At 41.3% G+C, this 18,509-nt stretch overlaps 1 protein-coding gene across 7 annotated transcripts in view; it reads right to left on the bottom strand.

Annotated features, from left to right (window-relative positions):
* Positions 1–1,705: 1,705 nt before the first annotated feature.
* Positions 1,706–18,509, bottom strand: part of SLC35A5 (solute carrier family 35 member A5) — a 40,984-nt gene continuing 24,180 nt past the window's right edge. For 5 of the 7 annotated variants that reach the window (XM_051819048.2, XM_008266946.4, XM_070072108.1 and 2 more), the window contains exons 6-7: positions 15,378–16,158; positions 10,489–13,973 (exon numbers count right to left, since the gene is read on the bottom strand). In XM_051819048.2, the coding sequence (XP_051675008.1) occupies positions 13,908–13,973; positions 15,378–16,158 (847 nt within the window). In that variant the 3' untranslated portion in view covers positions 10,489–13,907. Of the gene's footprint in view, positions 5,702–9,672; positions 13,974–15,377; positions 16,159–18,509 lie in introns of those variants that run through there. The other 2 variants (XR_011387870.1, XR_011387871.1) reach the window with 1 other exon arrangement.

The following is an 18,509-nucleotide window of genomic DNA, read 5'->3' as shown; positions in this document are numbered from 1 at the left end:
CAATGGCCGCCGCGGCCTGCGCGCTACGGCCGGCACATTGCGCTGATCCGAAGCCAGGAGTCAGGTGCTTCTCCTGTTCTCCCATGCGAATGCAGGGGCCCATGCACCTGGGCCATCCTCCACTGCACTCCCGGGCCATTATTTTACATCTTACTACAAAAGTATACCCCCAATTAAACATCATACCTCATAATCGCTTAGAATTTTTTATTTTACATATGTTTAAAGAGCTTTAAAATATTTACCATGTACCATTCTCTAGTAACATAAAAGGGAATTTATAAACTAAATAAATCAAGCTACTCTAAAAACATCTTCCCATTTCAAGTCAGAAGCTTTGAATCACTTTTTGGTGAACAGTCATCATTGTCCAAGAACAGTTCTTTGGGCCACTGAAAGAATGGATGATGATGCATCATTTCTTTCTTTTTTTAAAAAAGATTTATTTGAAAAACAGAGAGAAGGAGAGAGAGAAAAGGAGAGCGAGAGAAGGGTAGAGGGAGGAAACGGGGAAGGGGAGGAGGAAGAGGGCTAGAGGGGTAGAGGGGGAAGGGGAGAGAAAGAGAGAGAGAGAGAATCTCACATCCACCGGTTCACTTCCCAAATGGCCACAATGGCTGAGGCTGGGCCAGGCCAAAGCCAGGAGCCAGAAGCTTCATCTGGGTCTCCAACGTGGGTGCAGGGGCATGGGGACTTGGGCCATCCTCTGTTGCTTTTCCAGGAGCATTAGCAGGGAGTCAGATCAGAAGTGGAGTGGCCAGGACTTGAACCAGCACTCATATGGGTTGCTGGCACTGCAGGTAGAGGCTCAACCTTCTACACCACAGCATTAGCCCAATGCATAATTTCTTACAGAGAATTTCTTAGCATCCCCAGCATCTCCTACCAGGCTGTTGACACCTGTTCTATAGAATCTGAGGACTGCATGTTCTTGATCTCACCAAGAGGCATCAATGAAGATGTTCAGACAATAATCAAGGTCATTCTCTCCTTAAGTGGTCCTTAAGTGATTTGTAGGCTGAATAAGCACAGTTATATAGTCATGCCAAATGCCTGGATGTGCAAGCAAAACAACTTTATCACTGCTGCCACAAGGCTTTAGCTATTTTAACACACCCGTGTTTAAAATATCCCAATTTCAGAGATAGTAATATGTGAAAACATGAATTTCAGAATAGATGAAATATACTACCTACAGCAGGTCTGGATAGGATTCCCAATGCTTATTAAGAAAAATGTGGAGCTGGGAGGAACCACATTATTCTAAATTCTTCATCTTTTAGTGAAAGGAATAAATGACTACTTCATAATTTTTGAAACTGAAACACTTGTTAAGTTCCGAGTTGCTTTAAAATGTAAGAGTTATCATCAGTAATAAAGCGGACTATGAAACAAGTGGAATAAATTTCAAGTATTTTAAGAAACTCTCAGACTAGTTCAAAATATCAAACACCAATGTACTCTCAAGTTATTGTAGGCTAAACAGAAGCAAAATTATACCTAATAATTCAATTAAAAACTATGCAAAAAAACAAACTATGAAAATATTCAATATAACACCAATATCATTATCAATTTGAATACATTAAAATTAGGGTCATTATGACAGCATTATTACCATTACTGATACATCATTTCATATTTGTATTACGAAATATGCAAACAGTATAATATTGGACAAGTAGAATTTATGACAAAAGAGACATGAGAAAAATGGTAACTTTTTAATGATGAAGAACACATACAAATAAATTATAATATAAATAGCATGCCCCTTTCTGTACCAAAAAAACAGGGAATTATACAAAATGAAAAAATTGTTCAGAAATACAAGAAAATAACAGAAACAGAAATGCCCATGAAACTATGATGGAAATATCCAAATTTTCAACTACAAGAGTACATATCTCATGCTTTAACCAGATCTATGAAAACCAGAAACTGACAAGAGTATGAATGAAAATCTCAGTCACACAATCCTTGACTCAAAACAGAATGTTTAGAAATAATGACAGCACTGCATGTCAAAGTCTTTACGGATTGGTCAAAGCTGTGTATACTCCAAGGAATGTTTCTTCTAGTTATAAACATATTCATTAGCAAACAGAAAAAGGAAGTGCATTTCAACTATGGAAGATGGAAAAGCAACATAAGCTAAACCCTAACAAAACAAAATAGGAATTTTAATAAAGTGAAGCAGTCTGGGAAGACAGCGAAAGAGGATGCACGGGTAATCTGCCTGCTTACCCAGACAATAATTGCACTGGTAGAATCTCTCATGGAACTATTTTGGAACCTTGGAGTCTACTGAAGGCTTGCAACTTAAAGGGAAGGCTTGGACTGTAAGTTGCAGTTAATTTTGGTCAACTTCAGCTCGTGCAAGAGTAGCTGCTACCCATCCTGTACCCCTTAGCCCTGTGGCAGGCAGCTGTGCTCATGTTCCTGGAGCAGCTTGCACACAGCTGTACCCAATGTAGGCAAAAATGTCCCAGTTCTTCAAATACTGGAGGTCTGTACTCTCACCACTGATGGTGCGGAAAGAGGTCATAGCTGATGTTATAACTCAGCCATTGTTGCAAGGCCTCCCCCTTTTGACTGAAGTGCTTTCTAAGGGATTTTTAGGGTCAACAATCTTTTCCTTTGTGACAACTGATGTTAGGTGTCAACTTGACCGGATTAAATACCTAATTAAGTGGTAAAACATTATTTCTGGGTGTGTCTATATAGTGTTTCCAGGGGGAGAATGCTCTGTGAGTCAGTGGACTGGAGTGGAAAGATCCAGCCTCAATGTGGTTGACGCCACCTAATTGGCTGCAATCCTGGATAGAACAAAAAAGGAAGGTGATTTCCTCTTTCTCCTGAACTGAGACACTTCTGCTACTACCCCTTGGACACCAGGACTTCAAGTTCTTTGGCTTTTGGACTCTGCACCAGTTGCTCTCCAGGTCCTCAAACCTTTGACCTCCAACTGAAAGTCTCACCACTGGTTACCTGAGTTCTGAGACCATGCTACCAGCATCCCAAGGTCTCCTGTGCGCAGATGGCCTGCTGTGGGACTTCTGAGTCTTCCTAATCATGTGTGCCAATTCCCTTAACAAATCCTTTTTAATTTAATAAATCTTTTGATACATTTATCTTTCTACCTACCTACCTACCTACCTATGTATTTACTTACCTATCCATCCATCAATTATTTCCCTTTCTTTGTAGAATTTTAATACAAATTTTTTTTTTCTAGAGAATTTTAAGAATGAGTTTTCATAATTAGTTTTGGAGTTTCTAGAATTGGCTGCCTAATCTGATGAACCTCAAAAGGATAAGGACTCTACACCTAATAGTACATTAGTCCATGGTGTGAACTGTCTATAAAGATACCCCAAATACCTGCTTTGAATTCTGCCAACTAACCACTTATATAAGGCAAGGAACATGTTAACTCTGTATATGACACTTTTGAGCATTGTGGAAAATTAAGGAATACAAGGATGTTGACAAGCTGCCTCTAATTGTCACTGGACAAAGTAAAATAAAAGGATGAGTGTAAGGTTTGAAACTCGTGGTCCCAGTGCTGCACAGTCTGAGAGTTTCTAAGTGTGATACAAGAATCCTCTCTCCTGTAGCCGTAAGAGTGAAACTGCTGAAAGTCAAACGTAAGCCCTCATCATGCAACTGGCTGAATTACAAGGAAAAGTTGAACTTCCAGCCTCACAGGGTGTCTACTATGAAAACAAGGGCATGGGTTTGGGAAGAATAATATCCTGTAAGTTGAGATGGGAAGTGTGAGAAGATTCTGATGAGGCTGGAGACATTGACCTCCTAAATTCTGAAGTCTTATTTGCCAGCAAAAAAGGCCTCCTTACTTCTAGTGGCATCAGTGTTTCACCCACAGTGTTGCTGGCTGTTCCGCCTCTGTCTGAAGGAATTAACCCAGCACTGCCTGAGAAAACAGTAACGGCCTTTCCTGAGGCAGCTGCAAAGCAAGACATTGCTGATTCTCCTTAAGACCACTCTTACCACTCTTGCTAGCAGGCTCCCAAAGGTCATGTACGAAGTGTGATCCAGGAGGAATTACACCATATCCCAGAAGAAATACTTGGTTTTCTAATTTATACAAGCAAAATATGGGGAACATATGTGGGAATGAATATGAAGGGTGTGGAATAGTGGTAGAAGGATGTAAAGTTGGATCAGGATGAATTTAGTGGAATGGGCCCTATATACAGAGATTTTGCATTGAATGTTGTTGCTAATGGAGTTAAGAAAGGTACTGTTTGCAATTTGGGACATGCTCAATTGGAGTTGCCCCAAACGGTGGAGTTAGAAATGTGCCAGGGGATTCCAATACAATCCCACCAAGGTTGCATGTACCAATGCCATCTCACTAGTCCAAGTGATCAATTTCAGTTCACAACTGATCACACTGATAGGTCTAAGAGTCAAAGGGATCACACAAACAAGACTAGTGTCTGCTAATACTAACTGATAGAATCAAAAAGGGAGAGAACAATCCAATATGGGAAGTGAGATACACAGCAGACTCATAGAATGACAGATGTCCTAAATAGCACTCTGGCCTCAGAATCAGCCCTTAAGGCATTCGGATCTGGCTGAAGAGCCCATGAGAGTATTTTAGGCATGGAAAGCCAAGACACTCTGGCAAAAGAAAAAAAAAAAAGACCTAAATGAAAGATCTCTGCCAGTGAGATCCCAGTGGAAAGAACGGGGCCATCAAAGAAGGAGGTACCTTTCTCTGAAGGGAGGAGAGAACTTCCACTTTGACTATGACCCTGTCTGAATAAGATTGAAGTCAGCGAACTCAAAAGGCTTCCATAGCCTAGGCAACTCATGACTAGAGCCTAGGGAGATTACTGACGCCATAAACAAGAGTGTCAGATTGTTAAGTCAACAACAGGAGTCACTGTGTACTTACTCCTCATGTGGGATCTGTCCTTAATATGTTGTCCAATGTGAAGTAATGCTATAACTAGTACTGAAACAGTATTTTACACTTTGTGTTTCTGTGTGGGTGCAAACTGATGAAATCTTTACTTAATATATACTAAATCAATCTTCTGTATATAAAGATAATTGAAAATGAAAAAAAAAAGAAAGGTACTGTTTGTTGGTTTGGTCAGATTAAAAGACACGGATCAAAAGATGGCCCCCCATTGGCAAGCAGGAGATGCCTGATCTCTTTGGTTTAACATACAGGAAAGGAATCAAAGGCTTAGGGATACTGGAATGTTAGAATGGCTTTGTCATTTAAGACCTATTCATCCACACTGAGAAGATCCAGAAAACATATCTTGCACCAATACCTTGACAAATATGCGAGGAATCCAGCATCCCTAAATAACTCCATGACTGTTCTTGTCTGTAGGCCAGACTTTATTGTGGGAACTACAGTCACTCAGTTGGAAAACTTAAAATGCAGTGGGAATAATTAGATTCCAGGATAGCAGGGGCTAAGTGCTAGCCAGTTAAAGGTCAAAGGCAAAGTGGGCACAGTTATTATAATGGACAGCAGAGGCAAAGCAACAATCAGAATTGTTTGATCATGTAGATTTATGGCACTGGCTAATTATGGTATTCCTAGAGGTAAAATCGATAGGAAGCCTACTAAATTCTTAACCTGTATAGGCAGAACTTCCAGGTCATGTAAACAAAACTCTACCTTTGACCGGCCCCGTGGCTCACTAGGCTAATCCTCCGCCTTGCGGCGCCGGCACACCGGGTTCTAGTCCCGGTCGGGGTGCCAGATTCTGTCCCGGTTGCCCCTCTTCCAGGCCAGCTCTCTGCTGTGGCCAGGGAGTGCAGTGGAGGATGGCCCAAGTCCTTGGGCCCTGCACCCCACGGGAGACCAGGATAAGTACCTGGTTCCTGCCATCGGATCAGCATGGTGCGCCCGCCGCATTGCGCCGGCCATTGGAGGGTGACCCAACAGCAAAGGAAGACCTTTCTCTCTGTCTCTCTCACTGTCCACTCTGCCTGTCAAAAACAAACAAACAAACAAACAAAAACTCTACCTTTAGTCACTTTAATCACAGAGTCATGACTCCTCAGTAAATTCACAGACTTGAATCAGTTTATAGACCCTAAACCCCTTGAATTAAGGGGAGGCTGGGTTACTTCCAGGGAGAACCCTGGTAACCCTACTGACAATTTATACTGTTCCTCTTTCTCCCATTCCATTTCAAACAGTAAGGGTAATCATGCACTGGGGAAAAAATACAATCAGAACTTTCAATGACTATTGGACAGTGGCTGTGAACTGACATTGATTTCAGGAGACCTAAACACCACTGTGGCCCTCCAGTCCCTGTAGGTGCTTATACAAGCCATGTTTAGTTCAGGTCCAACTCAGTGTTGATTATGTCCACAAAGCCATCCTGTGGTCATTTCCCCAGTTCTAGAATGTGTAACTGCAACAGAGATACTTAGCAGCTAGCAGAATTCCCACATTGGCTCCTTAACCTATGGAGAGCTCTAATGGGGGGAAAGGTCGAATGGATCCCATTAGCGCTGCCTTTATTAAGGAAAGTAGTAAATTAAAGACAAGGCTGCATGTCTTGGCGGGGGGTGGGGGATGGGGGGTGGGGAGAGAGCTGCTGAGATTTGTGCCATCATTAAGGACTTGCAAAACACAGGTGTGGGGACTTCCATCACATTTCCATTCAACTCTCCTACTTGTAGGGCAGAAAACAGATGGAACCTGAAGAATGACAGTAGATTACTATTAGCTTAACCAAGTGGTGACTCCTACTGTAGCTGCCACACCAGATGTGATATCATTGCTTCAGCAGAAGCAATAGTGGTATTTGGTATGCCGATAGTGAAATGGTAAATGCTTTTTTTCTCCACACCTTCCCTCAGCCCCACCAGAAGTAGTTTATTTTCAGCTGGCAAGGTCAGCAACACAATTTCACTGTTGTACCTCAGAAGTATGTCAACTCTTCAGTACTATGTTATACAGTTCAGGTTCACAGGGACCTTGATCCCTGTTCCCTTTCACAAGATATCACATTGCTTTGTAATAATTATGATGTTATGCTGTTTGGACTTAGTGAGCAACTACTTTGGACTTACTGGTAAGGAATTTGATTGTATATCCAACTAAAATTCAGGGGCCATCCTCAGTGAAATTTCTAGAGGCCCAGTGGTGAGAGGCTTATCAAGATAACACTTCTATGGTGATAAATTTCTGGCTCCTTTTACAACCAAGAAAGAGGCACGATTCCTACTGAGTCTATTTGGATTTTGGAGGCAACACACTTTGGTTGCCTCACTTAATTGTGCTATTCTGGATCATCTACCAAGTGACCCAAAGCCTGATAGTTTTGAGTGGGGTCCAGCACGGAAGGCTCTGCGATAGGTCCAGGATGCTACATAAGCTGTGCTGTCTCTAGTAACAGATGATCCAGCAGATTCAATGGTACCTGAGGTGTGAGGGGTAGACAGGGATGCTGTTTGGAGCTTTCAGGAAGCTCTATGGGACACACTCACAGTGGCAGCTTTTAGGATTTTGGATCAAGCCCCTGCCATCATCCAAAAGTAACTACTCTCCTTTTGAGAGAGAAAACTCTTGGCCTGTTCTGGGCTTTAGTGGAAACTGGATATTTAACCACAGGTCACCAAATTATGCCAGCTAAGTTGTTTATCATGAGCTGAGTATTATTTGACTCACCATGCCATAAAGTTTAGTTTGTACAGAACTCTATCAAATGGAAGTGGCATATCCATCGTCAATTCTGAGCAGGTCCTGAGGCTCAAATAAGTTACATGAAGAAGTAGCTCAAGTGCCCATAGCTCCTACTCCTGCAACACTGCCTTCTTTCTCCCAGCCTGCATGTATGGCCTCATGGGGAGCATCCTATGATCAATTAATAGAGGAAGAGAACACTAGAACTTGGTTTATCAATGGTTCTAATAATCAATGATACTCAGGCATCACCCAAAAGTGCACAGCTGTAAGACTATAGCCCCTTTCGGGGACATCCCACAGTGGTACAGAAAGATCTTCTTTGTGGACAGAACATCAAGCAGTATTCTAGTTGTGTACTTTGCTTGGAGGGAGAAATGGCCAGACACACAAGTAGATAGTGATTCATGGGCTATGGCCAATGGTTTGACCAGATGGACAGACTCTGAAGGAAAATTAATGGTAAAGAAATTTGGGGATAAGGTACGTGAATAGATCACTCTAAGTGAGCAATGGCTGTGAAGGTATCTGTGTTTCATATGAAAGCTCACCAAATGGTGATTTCAGTAAAATAATCAAGTGGATCTGATAATACATTATGTTGATCCCAGATAGCTCCTTTCCCTAGTTATCTTGTCATTGCCAACATGCGCTCAGACAACAAGTGATTATAGTAGCTGGGATAAAGATTCTACATGAGCTCAGCAATACGGACTTCCACTCACCAATTAAGTTCTAGAGAAGGATGGTGGTGGTAGTGGTGGTTGTGCAACAATAGGACCATATTTAGTCCCACAGAACTGTACAGTTAAACGCAGTTAATACAGTCAATTTTATGCCATATGCACAATGCCATAGTAAAAAGTCTGGAAAAATTACTAGAAATAGTTAACCTATGTTTTTATAAAAAGAGAAAACAATCACATACAAAATTATGAATGAGAAAGATAACCGAACAATGGTAACAGGAAATTAAGAATTATGAGAATGACAGCTCATAACTTACTATGCAAATAAATTTAAAAATCTGTATAAATGGTTACTTTAGGAAAATATAAATGATAAGAGTGAACCAAAAAGAGGAAGTGGAAGAGATGGAAAGCTGGGGAAGGGGGAGCAATATGTATGGATGTAACCTAAAACATGCTAGTCTAGGCTATTTTATTAGTGAGTTCTTTTGGAACTTCAGGGAACACATAAAGCTGACATTTAAAAATTTTTCCCCAGGGCACAAAGGCCATTATGGGATTGTTGGGGATGTGAGTTGATAAATCCCACCAGGATTAAATGCCCTACCAGCAATATCAGCAGATTTCAGTTATCTTGGCAGAGATACTATGACATGTGAAGAAATTAATACAGAAAATGAGGGCAGAGGTTCTGCAGGGCTATTGGGCTCTAATGTTTTTATCTGAACAAAGTATCACTTTCTCATTAAATTGATATTTGAGTTGAAAACTTACTAGTTTTATAGCTTTGAAATTTAATGTGTAAAGGTGTTTTGGTTTTCATATTAAAAAGTATAAGTAAATTAGCTTATACTTCATATTATATTTGTCTACATTTAAGTCACAGTGAAGTAGAAAAAAGGTATGCACTGAGATTTATGAAAAATGCTTTTTTTCCCTTTAAAGAAGGGAATATAAGTTGTTATTATTATTTTTTTTGACAGGCAGAGTTAGACAGTGAGAGAGAGAGACAGAAAGAAAGGTCTTCCTTTCATTGCTTCACCCCCCAAATGGCTGCTGCAGCCAGTGCGCCGCGCTGATCCGAAGCCAGGTGCCTCTCCTGGTCTCCCATGCGGGTGCAGGGCCCAAGCACTTGGGCCATCCTCCACTGTACTCCCGGGCCACAGCAGAGAGCTGGACTGGAAGAGGAGCAACCGGGACAGACTCTGGTGCCCCGACCAGGACTAGAACCCTGGGTGCCAGCGCCGCAGGCGGAGGATTAGCCTAGTGAGCCGCGGCGCCGGCCATATTATTCAACTTTAAAACACTCTGCTCTAGGCTTTAAAGAGTCAGAATCACTATCTTTCCACTGAGTCCGACTCTCTCTGCCTCTTTTCCTGACTTGGAATGGCAGCACCTCATGGGTACAAGCAGGCTACAGCTAAAGGGGAAAGAACCCAGGAGGACAGGGGCTGTGTTTGAAGTCTGCTGGGCCTGCACAAAGAGGGAAAGGATTTCTTGAAGCTCCACAAACTTCTGCCCAGCTCACAGTAAGATGGGTTCTGCCTGGGGACTCAGAGAGAAAAAAAGAAAAGCCTTCGAGCTATAAACAGTAAATCCGCGCTGAGTGGCCCCTCTGTATGTGGCTCTTGGAAACCTATGGCAGCTGGTCCAGGATCTGAGATCCTGGGTCTAAGCAAACTTTTCCCCCATAAGCAGCAGTCATGTTCCTGCTTCTCAGGATTAGCCACATTCCTCAGCAGAAGTCCAGTCCTAGGATGCATAACAAGAGCTAGACCAGGTCATTCACTGCAAACCACACCTGCGATCCAAGGCTATTCAAAAACTACTGGAGGCCGGCGCTGTGGTGTGCTAGGTGATGCTGGCATCCCACATGGGTGCCAGTTTGAGTCCCAGCTGCTCCACATTAGATTCAGCTCCCTGCTGGTGCTCCTGGGAGGGCAGCAGAGGATGACAGCTTGGAGCTTGGGCCCCTGCACCTATGTGGGAGACCTGGTTGAGGCTCCCGGCTCCTAGCCTAGCCCTGGCCATCACTGTGGCCACTTGGGGAGTGAGCTGGTAGATGGTGAATCTCAATCTCAGTTTATTTCTCTCTCTCTCTCTCTCTCTCTCTCTCTCTCTCTCTCCCCTTCTTCTGTGGCTCTGCCTTTCAAATAAAAAAAATAATTGATAAATTAGTTGTACTTCATAACTGCCTAGAAGAGACGCTAAACAGGGAATTATTTCAGCAATCACTTAGTCCAACTTCCAAGATCAATGAAGGAATCTCTTAATTTTTTTTTTTTTATTTTTGACAGGCAGAGTGGACAGTGAGAGAGAGAGAGACAGAGAGAAAGGTCTTCCTTTGCCGTTGGGTCACCCTTCAATGACCGCCACGGCCGGCGTGCTGTGGCCAGCACACCGCACTGATCTGATGGCAGGAGCCAGGTACTTATCTTGGTCTCCCGTGGGGTGCAGGGCCCAAGCACTTGGGCCATCCTCCACTGCACTCCTTGGCCACAGCAGAGAGCTGGCCTGGAAGAGGGGCAACCGGGACAGAATCCAGCGCCCCGACCCGGACTAGAACCCCGTGTGCTGGTGCCACAAGGCGGAGGATTAGCCTAATGAGCTGCGGCGCCGGCCAGGAATCTCTTCTAAAACATCCTCTTGACGGACTTTCCTCCTAACCACTTCAGGGCAGAGAATTTACTACTAACTCTATTAGGCTTCAGGAAGATCTTTTCTACTGTTACAAAGTATCAATTGTTGGGAGAGTCTTCTTTACAACAAAAGAATCATCTTCACCTTAGAACCCTTACTGGAGTTTGGTTGTGCAATTCTTTTCCCACATGTTAATTCTTCTCTCTAATTTATACAATCTCTAGATTACAGAACACCTGGAAAATGATTTTCAGACCTCTCACCTTCAAGATATCCTCCTCAAACCAGTGGTACACATGCTGTACTCCAGAACATATTTTTATTTCTTTTATACTATTTTGCTTTCTCTCATTAGTGGTGAGATAACAAACAAATTTTACTTTGGGCAACAAATGCTTTCCAAAATGAAAGGTAGAAAAAATTTTAAAAGCTGGGGCTGAACTGCCACTGGAACCAGGAAACAGAAACTCATTCTATGTCTCCCACGTGGGTAGCAGGAACCCAATCACTTGAGCCATCACTGATGGCTCCTGAAGTCTACATTAGCAGCAACTGGAATCAGGAGCAAGAGCCAGAGCTGGGCATCAAACCCAGATATTCTGAAGTGGGATGCAGGCATCTTAGCCAGTGTATTAACCATGAGGCTAAGCACTCATCTCCATTTTTAAATTGAAAGCACTCCACATCCCACCTCACATGCCAGAGTGGTGACATAAAAAAAGGTTTAACAATTATTTCAATTATAAATTTCCACCAACTCTCCTGGTCTTACTGATATACACATCACAGAGGAATTATATCCCAGCATTCTCTTTTATAAATATATGCATGAAGATATCCTAAACAGCACTCTGGCCTCAGAATCAGCCCTTAAGGCATTCGGATATGGCTGAGGAGCCCATGGGAGTATTTTAGGCATGGAAAGACAAGACACTCTGGCAAAAGAAAAAAAAAAAAAAAAAGAAGACCTAAATGGAAGATCTCTGTGAGTGAGATCCCAGTGGAAAGAAAAGGGCTCCATCAAAGAAGGAGGTACCTTTCTCTGAAGGGAGGAGAGAACTTCCACTTTGACTATGACCCTGTCGGAATAAGATTGAAGTTGGCAAACTCAAAAGGCTTCCATAGCCTAGGCAACTCATGACTAGAGCCTAGGGAGATTACTGACGCCATAAACAAGAGTGTCAGATTGTTAAGTCAACAACAGGAGTCACTGTGTACTTACTCCTCATGTGGGATCTGTCCTTAATATGTTGTCCAATGTGAAGTAATGCTATAACTAGTACTGAAACAGTATTTTACACTTTGTGTTTCTGTGTGGGTGCAAACTGATGAAATCTTTACTTAATATATACTAAATCGATCTTCTGTATATAAAGAGAATTGAAAATGAATCTTGATGTGAATGGAATGGGAGAGGGAGCGGGAGACGGGAGAGGTGTGAGTGGGAGGGAACTTATGGGGGGAGGGGAAGCCATTGTAATCCATTAACTGTACTTTGGAAATTTTATATTTACTAAATAAAAAAAAATACCTGCATGAAAATTAAGGGAAAGAAGAGAAGTGTATGCTGTATGACACCTTATAGCTCATATTTTAGTACAGTTCTCTAAACATACAGGCCTGTCAGCTAGAGTTTGCTCTTCCGTCATCACCCAGCTACATGACCCTGGGCAAGTCATTCTGCTTTCTCAGTTGTATCCATCCCCTGACTTCTCTATCTAATAGAGTTAATTGATTGCATGCAAAATACTTTGAAAAATACTGTGCACTTATAATTTTGAAACATTACTATGAAGGAATTTGATTATTGGTCCTCCTACTTTTAGAGTAATGCTATTCATATCTCAGTAAAAGTCAGTATTTCCTTGTAAAGTGATCCTTTAAAATGGATCTCTTGGGCGTAAGTCTTACTGACCATCTGGTATGATTCTGAAGCCAGAGTTGTGGACTACAGCGTGACTCTTGGGAACAGCATATGAAATAAATACAAGCAAGTATTTAAGTATTAAAGTATAAAATTAAGTTACAAGCTTGATTAATATCTGATAAAATATCTTCTTGGTACTTGTCTAAAATATAATAATCCAAGTGTGATGATGCCAGGATTTTGTTGATACACAAACTGAGAAAGGGAAAAAAGCCCACCATGACTTGATTAAATAAATTAAAATACAAGTGGTAACTTTGGTGACCTGGGAACCAAGTTTCACCTAAATTGAAGCTTTCTTGTATAGAAAAACAGTAAAATGTTATTACTGAAAACAAAATTTCCCATGAATTCCTAAAAACTAAAATATTCTAAATAATTGCTTCTTCAGCAGAACATGGAGCACAGGCTACTTACCACAAGTCTATGGGATACTCAGACATTTATGTCCTTCAATCCAAATTTTTAAAAAGAGTTCCACAGCTTTTGAATTGCAAGATGACCATCTCTAGGGCCTCAAAATTCAAGGGACAACTTAGATATTTATGATAATAAAAAAGGGAAGACTGTAGTATCCAGGCTAGATGCACATCATCATGAATATCTGGCATACTGATCTTCGTTGCATATTTACAGGATATATCTAACATGATTATTGCAAGATTTTTTGAACCTCTGAGGACAAAGTAAATAATGTGCAAATATATCTTGCTGACTTATCAAATACAAGGCCATTAATTTTGTCTCTATATTATTACTCCATTAGTTCCTTATAACTTTTACTCTTTATGTGCTCTAAAGACTTGGATGGCACAATTTAGGTGGTTAGATACATGCAAAGAATACTATGCTTTAGAAACATTCTTGGGTTATTGAAGTGAAAAGTTAAATATTAGAAATGCTGAAAACATGAGAATGAGGTTTGTGAGAGCTGCCAACTATTTGGTACCAATTAGAAAGTATCTTCATCTGACTCATCACTCTTGGGTTTGGTAAGTCTTTCCAGTTCCTCTCCATCCTAAAAGGAAATATGAAATCAATAATTAATCCAAACAAAGCTAGAGAAGTACTTTTAATGACTATGAAGAGAAAGCCTCACTAAATACACTAGGGTCTTAATGATTCAATCATGGGTCTTATTTCATTAAATTGTAAAAATATTCTGCATTTTAAGTTGTAAATAAATTGTAAATGTAACTTATTTCAAATGAAATAAGTTTTTAAACAGAACTTTTAAAAGTATAATGACATCATTAAAAAGAAGGTGCACTCAATTCAGTCCTTGAGTAGCAAAGTTAACAATCTGAACAAAGGAAGGAGCACCATCTGCTGGTCTTGAGGAGAAGTAATTCAGGGTTGGAGAAATGGACAAACTAGGTCTGACCTAACCTGCTTTCCTTTTACGCAAAAAACAGGGAAAACAGCACTAGTCCATTGGAAAAGAATACAGTACATCTGAATGTATGCTCTGGGAGGCATCAGTACCTTTGTAACTTAAGTTTCTAATTTTATCATCTTAAGCATCTGTTGTATCACCATTTCAGAAGCATTATACCCAGAGAATTGCCACGAACACTCAAAAAGCAACAGATTTTCCTCAGAGTGAAATGTTCACTGTGTGAAATATTTCATATTTTTGTGTTCATGAAAACTGTAAATATAAAGGGTTTCTTGCTTATTTCCTCTTTTAATATATATTTAAATCCTTTATTACAGTTTCCATAAGATCACTGTTAATTAATTTGCCTATAAAATGACTGATAGATCCTACCAAAAACAACTATAAGCAACTGGCAGATACTCAGAATAATTACATGATTATTTTCTAGAACCTACTTTTCTCCTACTTTCTGAGACCCTTTTTGAAGACTACCTTCTTAGTGAAATAGAGAAACCCTACCCTTCTGGCACACTGCGATTTATGAACACTACAGGAAAGATTAAGGAGTTGGATTTTCTGTTTAGCAAGACTTAACAATGTGAAAGATCAACTGTTCTTCTGAATGAAGCTCATTTCTCCAACTATTGTGGAGCAGAAAGAGCAAGGGACTAAGAGTCAGGCCCAGTATCAGTCCTTTCCCTTACTACTCATAAACCATTTAGACTACTTCTTCATTTATAAAATGAGGAAACTAGACAAGATAGCCATGAGGCATTACCCACTTTGTCCAGTGTCTGTGATTCTGTAATTCTCTATGATGCAATTAATGTAAAAAGTCCTTGAGACTTTTTCTTTCCCTAACAGCATTTATCATGAGCTCTTGCATACCTCTGGAGTCCAATGAACATTTATCAATTGATTTTTAAGCACAGAAATCCAATATACTCTTTGATAAAACAGCACTGATTTTTCTTTGAATTGAATAGCCATGCTTTGCATTTGTGAATAAGCAAGCCAAAAAGAACATCCTTACAAACTTACCCCACTGGAACGCTCCCAAAGACTGCCACTTAGGTCTCGGATCCTTTCTTGCCTTGGTGCATAGTCCAGACTCTGGGGCTTGCTGGCATTATAAATAAATATGGAGAGAAGGACTGTTGGGGCTTCCAGGAAAAACTCCAGGGAGGGCCTGAAGTCAAAGATCAGGACAGACACAGCAGTGATGATGACAGTGGTGACCTGGGCCATCGAGACATGAAACATGTTATCCAGGAACTTCAGAATGAAAGCCACTGAGAGGCCCTGGAATGCAGTCACAAAAATAAGGGCTACTGAAAACGCATTGTGGCCATAAAAAAAGCCACAGTTCTTCATCTGGTCACGGTTATTGCTCTGCACTGCCAGGGTCAGTGAGTTAAAAAGAACACCAAAGAAATAGAGTTTGCTGTTCTGTATGAAGATGCTTTCAGTGAGCTGGTTCCCCTCCTTTAATATCTTTTCATTATAAATATTGGCCATTGAAGAAATAAAACACTGGACTATAATAAGAATGTGGCCCAAGCCAAGACGAATGTGAATGAAAACCCTGGCTCTGGTGTTCCACTGAGGTTCAGGAGAAGTCCACTCCTTGGCTGAGCAATTGTCGTTTCTGGGACACTCACTTATGAAGTGAAGGCAGGAATTGGATGGGCTGAAGAAGGCGTCGTGATGAAATCCATGGCCTGCTAGGCTATGCTGAGAAGTTTTGGTCACAGTAGTTAAGGCCACAATAGACAAAAATAGAATCAGAAGGGAAGCCCACTGTATCCATTTGAGATGCCGCCTGTCCAAAAATGAAAAACACAGTTGTACTACTGTTTTTTTTTTTTTTTTCCTCTATAGACTATTTGTGCTGAAAGTTCAGACTCCTGAGTATTTGGTTGAATTAAACATTGTTGGTTTTTATCATAATTCCCTACAATTGAAATTCATCAGAAACCCACTGGTCCTGCCTCTGCTTCTCAAATGTGACATTTTCATTTACTTTTGTAATAGCTGTCCTCTAAGGATATCTGGTTGCTTCTCTTTGTAAGTTTCATTTAAACTTGCAGGTTTAACTAAGCCTTATTTCTACCTCCAGAGCTGATCTTGGATGTCTAGCACAGTAACTTTTATCTTGCTATAAAGTTAAGTTACGGCAAGAATTCTCAGCCTGAGAACCAGAAAGGATGTAGATGAACTTCAGAAATCTTCTATACAGCGAATTTCCCCCTACAGAGGAAAGTCTTTAGAGCTTTATCAAACTCTTGAAAGTATTCATGATCCAAAAAGCCCTGAAGAGGAAACTAGCTCCTGGATCAAGGGCCTAGTTGTAAAGCATTATTTCAGCAAACCACTGGCTGGTAAGGTGAGGCACAATGATTTACTGGGTAGTGTTTCAGTTTATGAAATTCTAACAATGCTCTGCTTTATTTACTTGTTTTGCCTAATAGTAAACTTGTGATATATAGTGTGTATGTAATACTATAATTATTTCAGTTTGCTGATTCATTCAGTTCAAAGGCATTTAATAAGCAGTTACTATGTCCTAGGCAACCTGGAGAGATAAAGACTCCACTCATGAAGAATTTACCCTTCACTAGGGACAGAGCCACAAAACTGAGTAACAGCAGATCACATCAGATGTGACACACAGAGCAACTGGGGCACACAGAGGAAAGGACACTGGAATCTGTAAATGCAATCAGGTTTTGCTTTGAAAAAAGAAATGACACTTGCATTGTAAGATGAAAAACAAAGTGAAGTATGCCATGGGAAAGGAGAGCGAGATATGCAGGCAGCAAGAAGGGTCTACGCAAAGGCAACAAGAACACCCAATGTTGGGAAAGAAGAGAGGAAGAGCTGACTGAGGCCGAGATGATCAGGAAGGCCTCTGGGGGGAACAGAACTCTTGGCATTTGAAGATCAATTAATCAGATGAAGAAGTGGGAAACCATGAAAGAGAGTAACACAAGCAAAGGCAGAAGGGTGAAGCAACAGGTAAGAATCTGAAGTTCTGAGAGTTTTGATCTCATTCTCACATTTCTTGAGTACCTTGTAGGGGTGAAATAATTCCTGCTCCAAGGGAAGAAGCAGGTCTCTGAGAGGTCAGCTGACCCCCCAAAGATCACACATTTAAGAAACAGCAAGGAAAGGATTCCAGCCCTGGTTTTATGTCTCCTTCATGGATTATCACATTTTTAAAGAATATTTATTTATTTATTTATTTGAAAGGCAGAGATACAGAGAGACAGCAAAGAGAGAAACCTTTCATCTGCTGGTTCACTCTTCAAAGACCACAATGGCCGGTCCAGGGCTGGGCTAGGCCAAAGTCAAGAGCCAGGAGCTTCTTCCAAGTCTCCCACATGGGTGGCAAGGGCCTAAGGAGTTGGGCCATCTTCTGCTGCCTTCCAGGTGCATCAAGAGGGAACGGGATTGGAAGTGGAGCAGCTGAGACACAATCCAGCGACCATATAGGATATCAGCCTGCAAAGTGCAGTGTAACCCTGCTACACAACAGTGCCAGCCATTAAACAGTAATTGTGACCTCCCAAGATGCATACACAGGAAAGACTGATTTCATCAGTTGCTTTACAACTTCAAAATGTGCAGACAACTCTAGACAGTAGCATACCCATGGATATCATCATGTCTTTTCATGTACATAATTTTAAAAGAACTGAATCTAGGGTACCTGCATTGTGGAGCAGCAGGTTAAGCTGCACCTGCAATGCCAGAATCCCATATAGGTGCCAATTTGAGTCCTGGCTGCTCCACTCCCAATCCAACTCTCTGCTGATGCATGGGGAAAGCAGTGCAAGATGGCTTGGGTCCCTGCCACCCCTGCCACCCATGTGGGAGACCTGGATGGTGCTCCTGTCTCCTGGCTTCAGCCTGGCCCAGCTCTGGCTGTTGCAGCCATCTGGGGAGTGAACCATCAGATGGAAGACTCATCTTTCTCTCTGTCCCTCTAACTCCGTCTTTCAAATAAATAAATAAATCTTAAAAAACAAAGAACTAGATATAGAACTAAGGATGGAGTCAGCAGGGCTCTCTGCCAAAAGTGAGCCAGTCACTTAAAGTTTTAAAGGTGCAGCTGGTACATATTAAATCATGGAAAGTAAATAGAATGGGGGCCGACGCTGTGGCGCAGTG

Source organism: Oryctolagus cuniculus, chromosome 4 (genome assembly GCF_964237555.1).
Source record: "Oryctolagus cuniculus chromosome 4, mOryCun1.1, whole genome shotgun sequence".
NCBI lineage: Eukaryota > Metazoa > Chordata > Mammalia > Lagomorpha > Leporidae > Oryctolagus > Oryctolagus cuniculus.
This window is presented reverse-complemented; position numbering and strand designations above follow the sequence as displayed.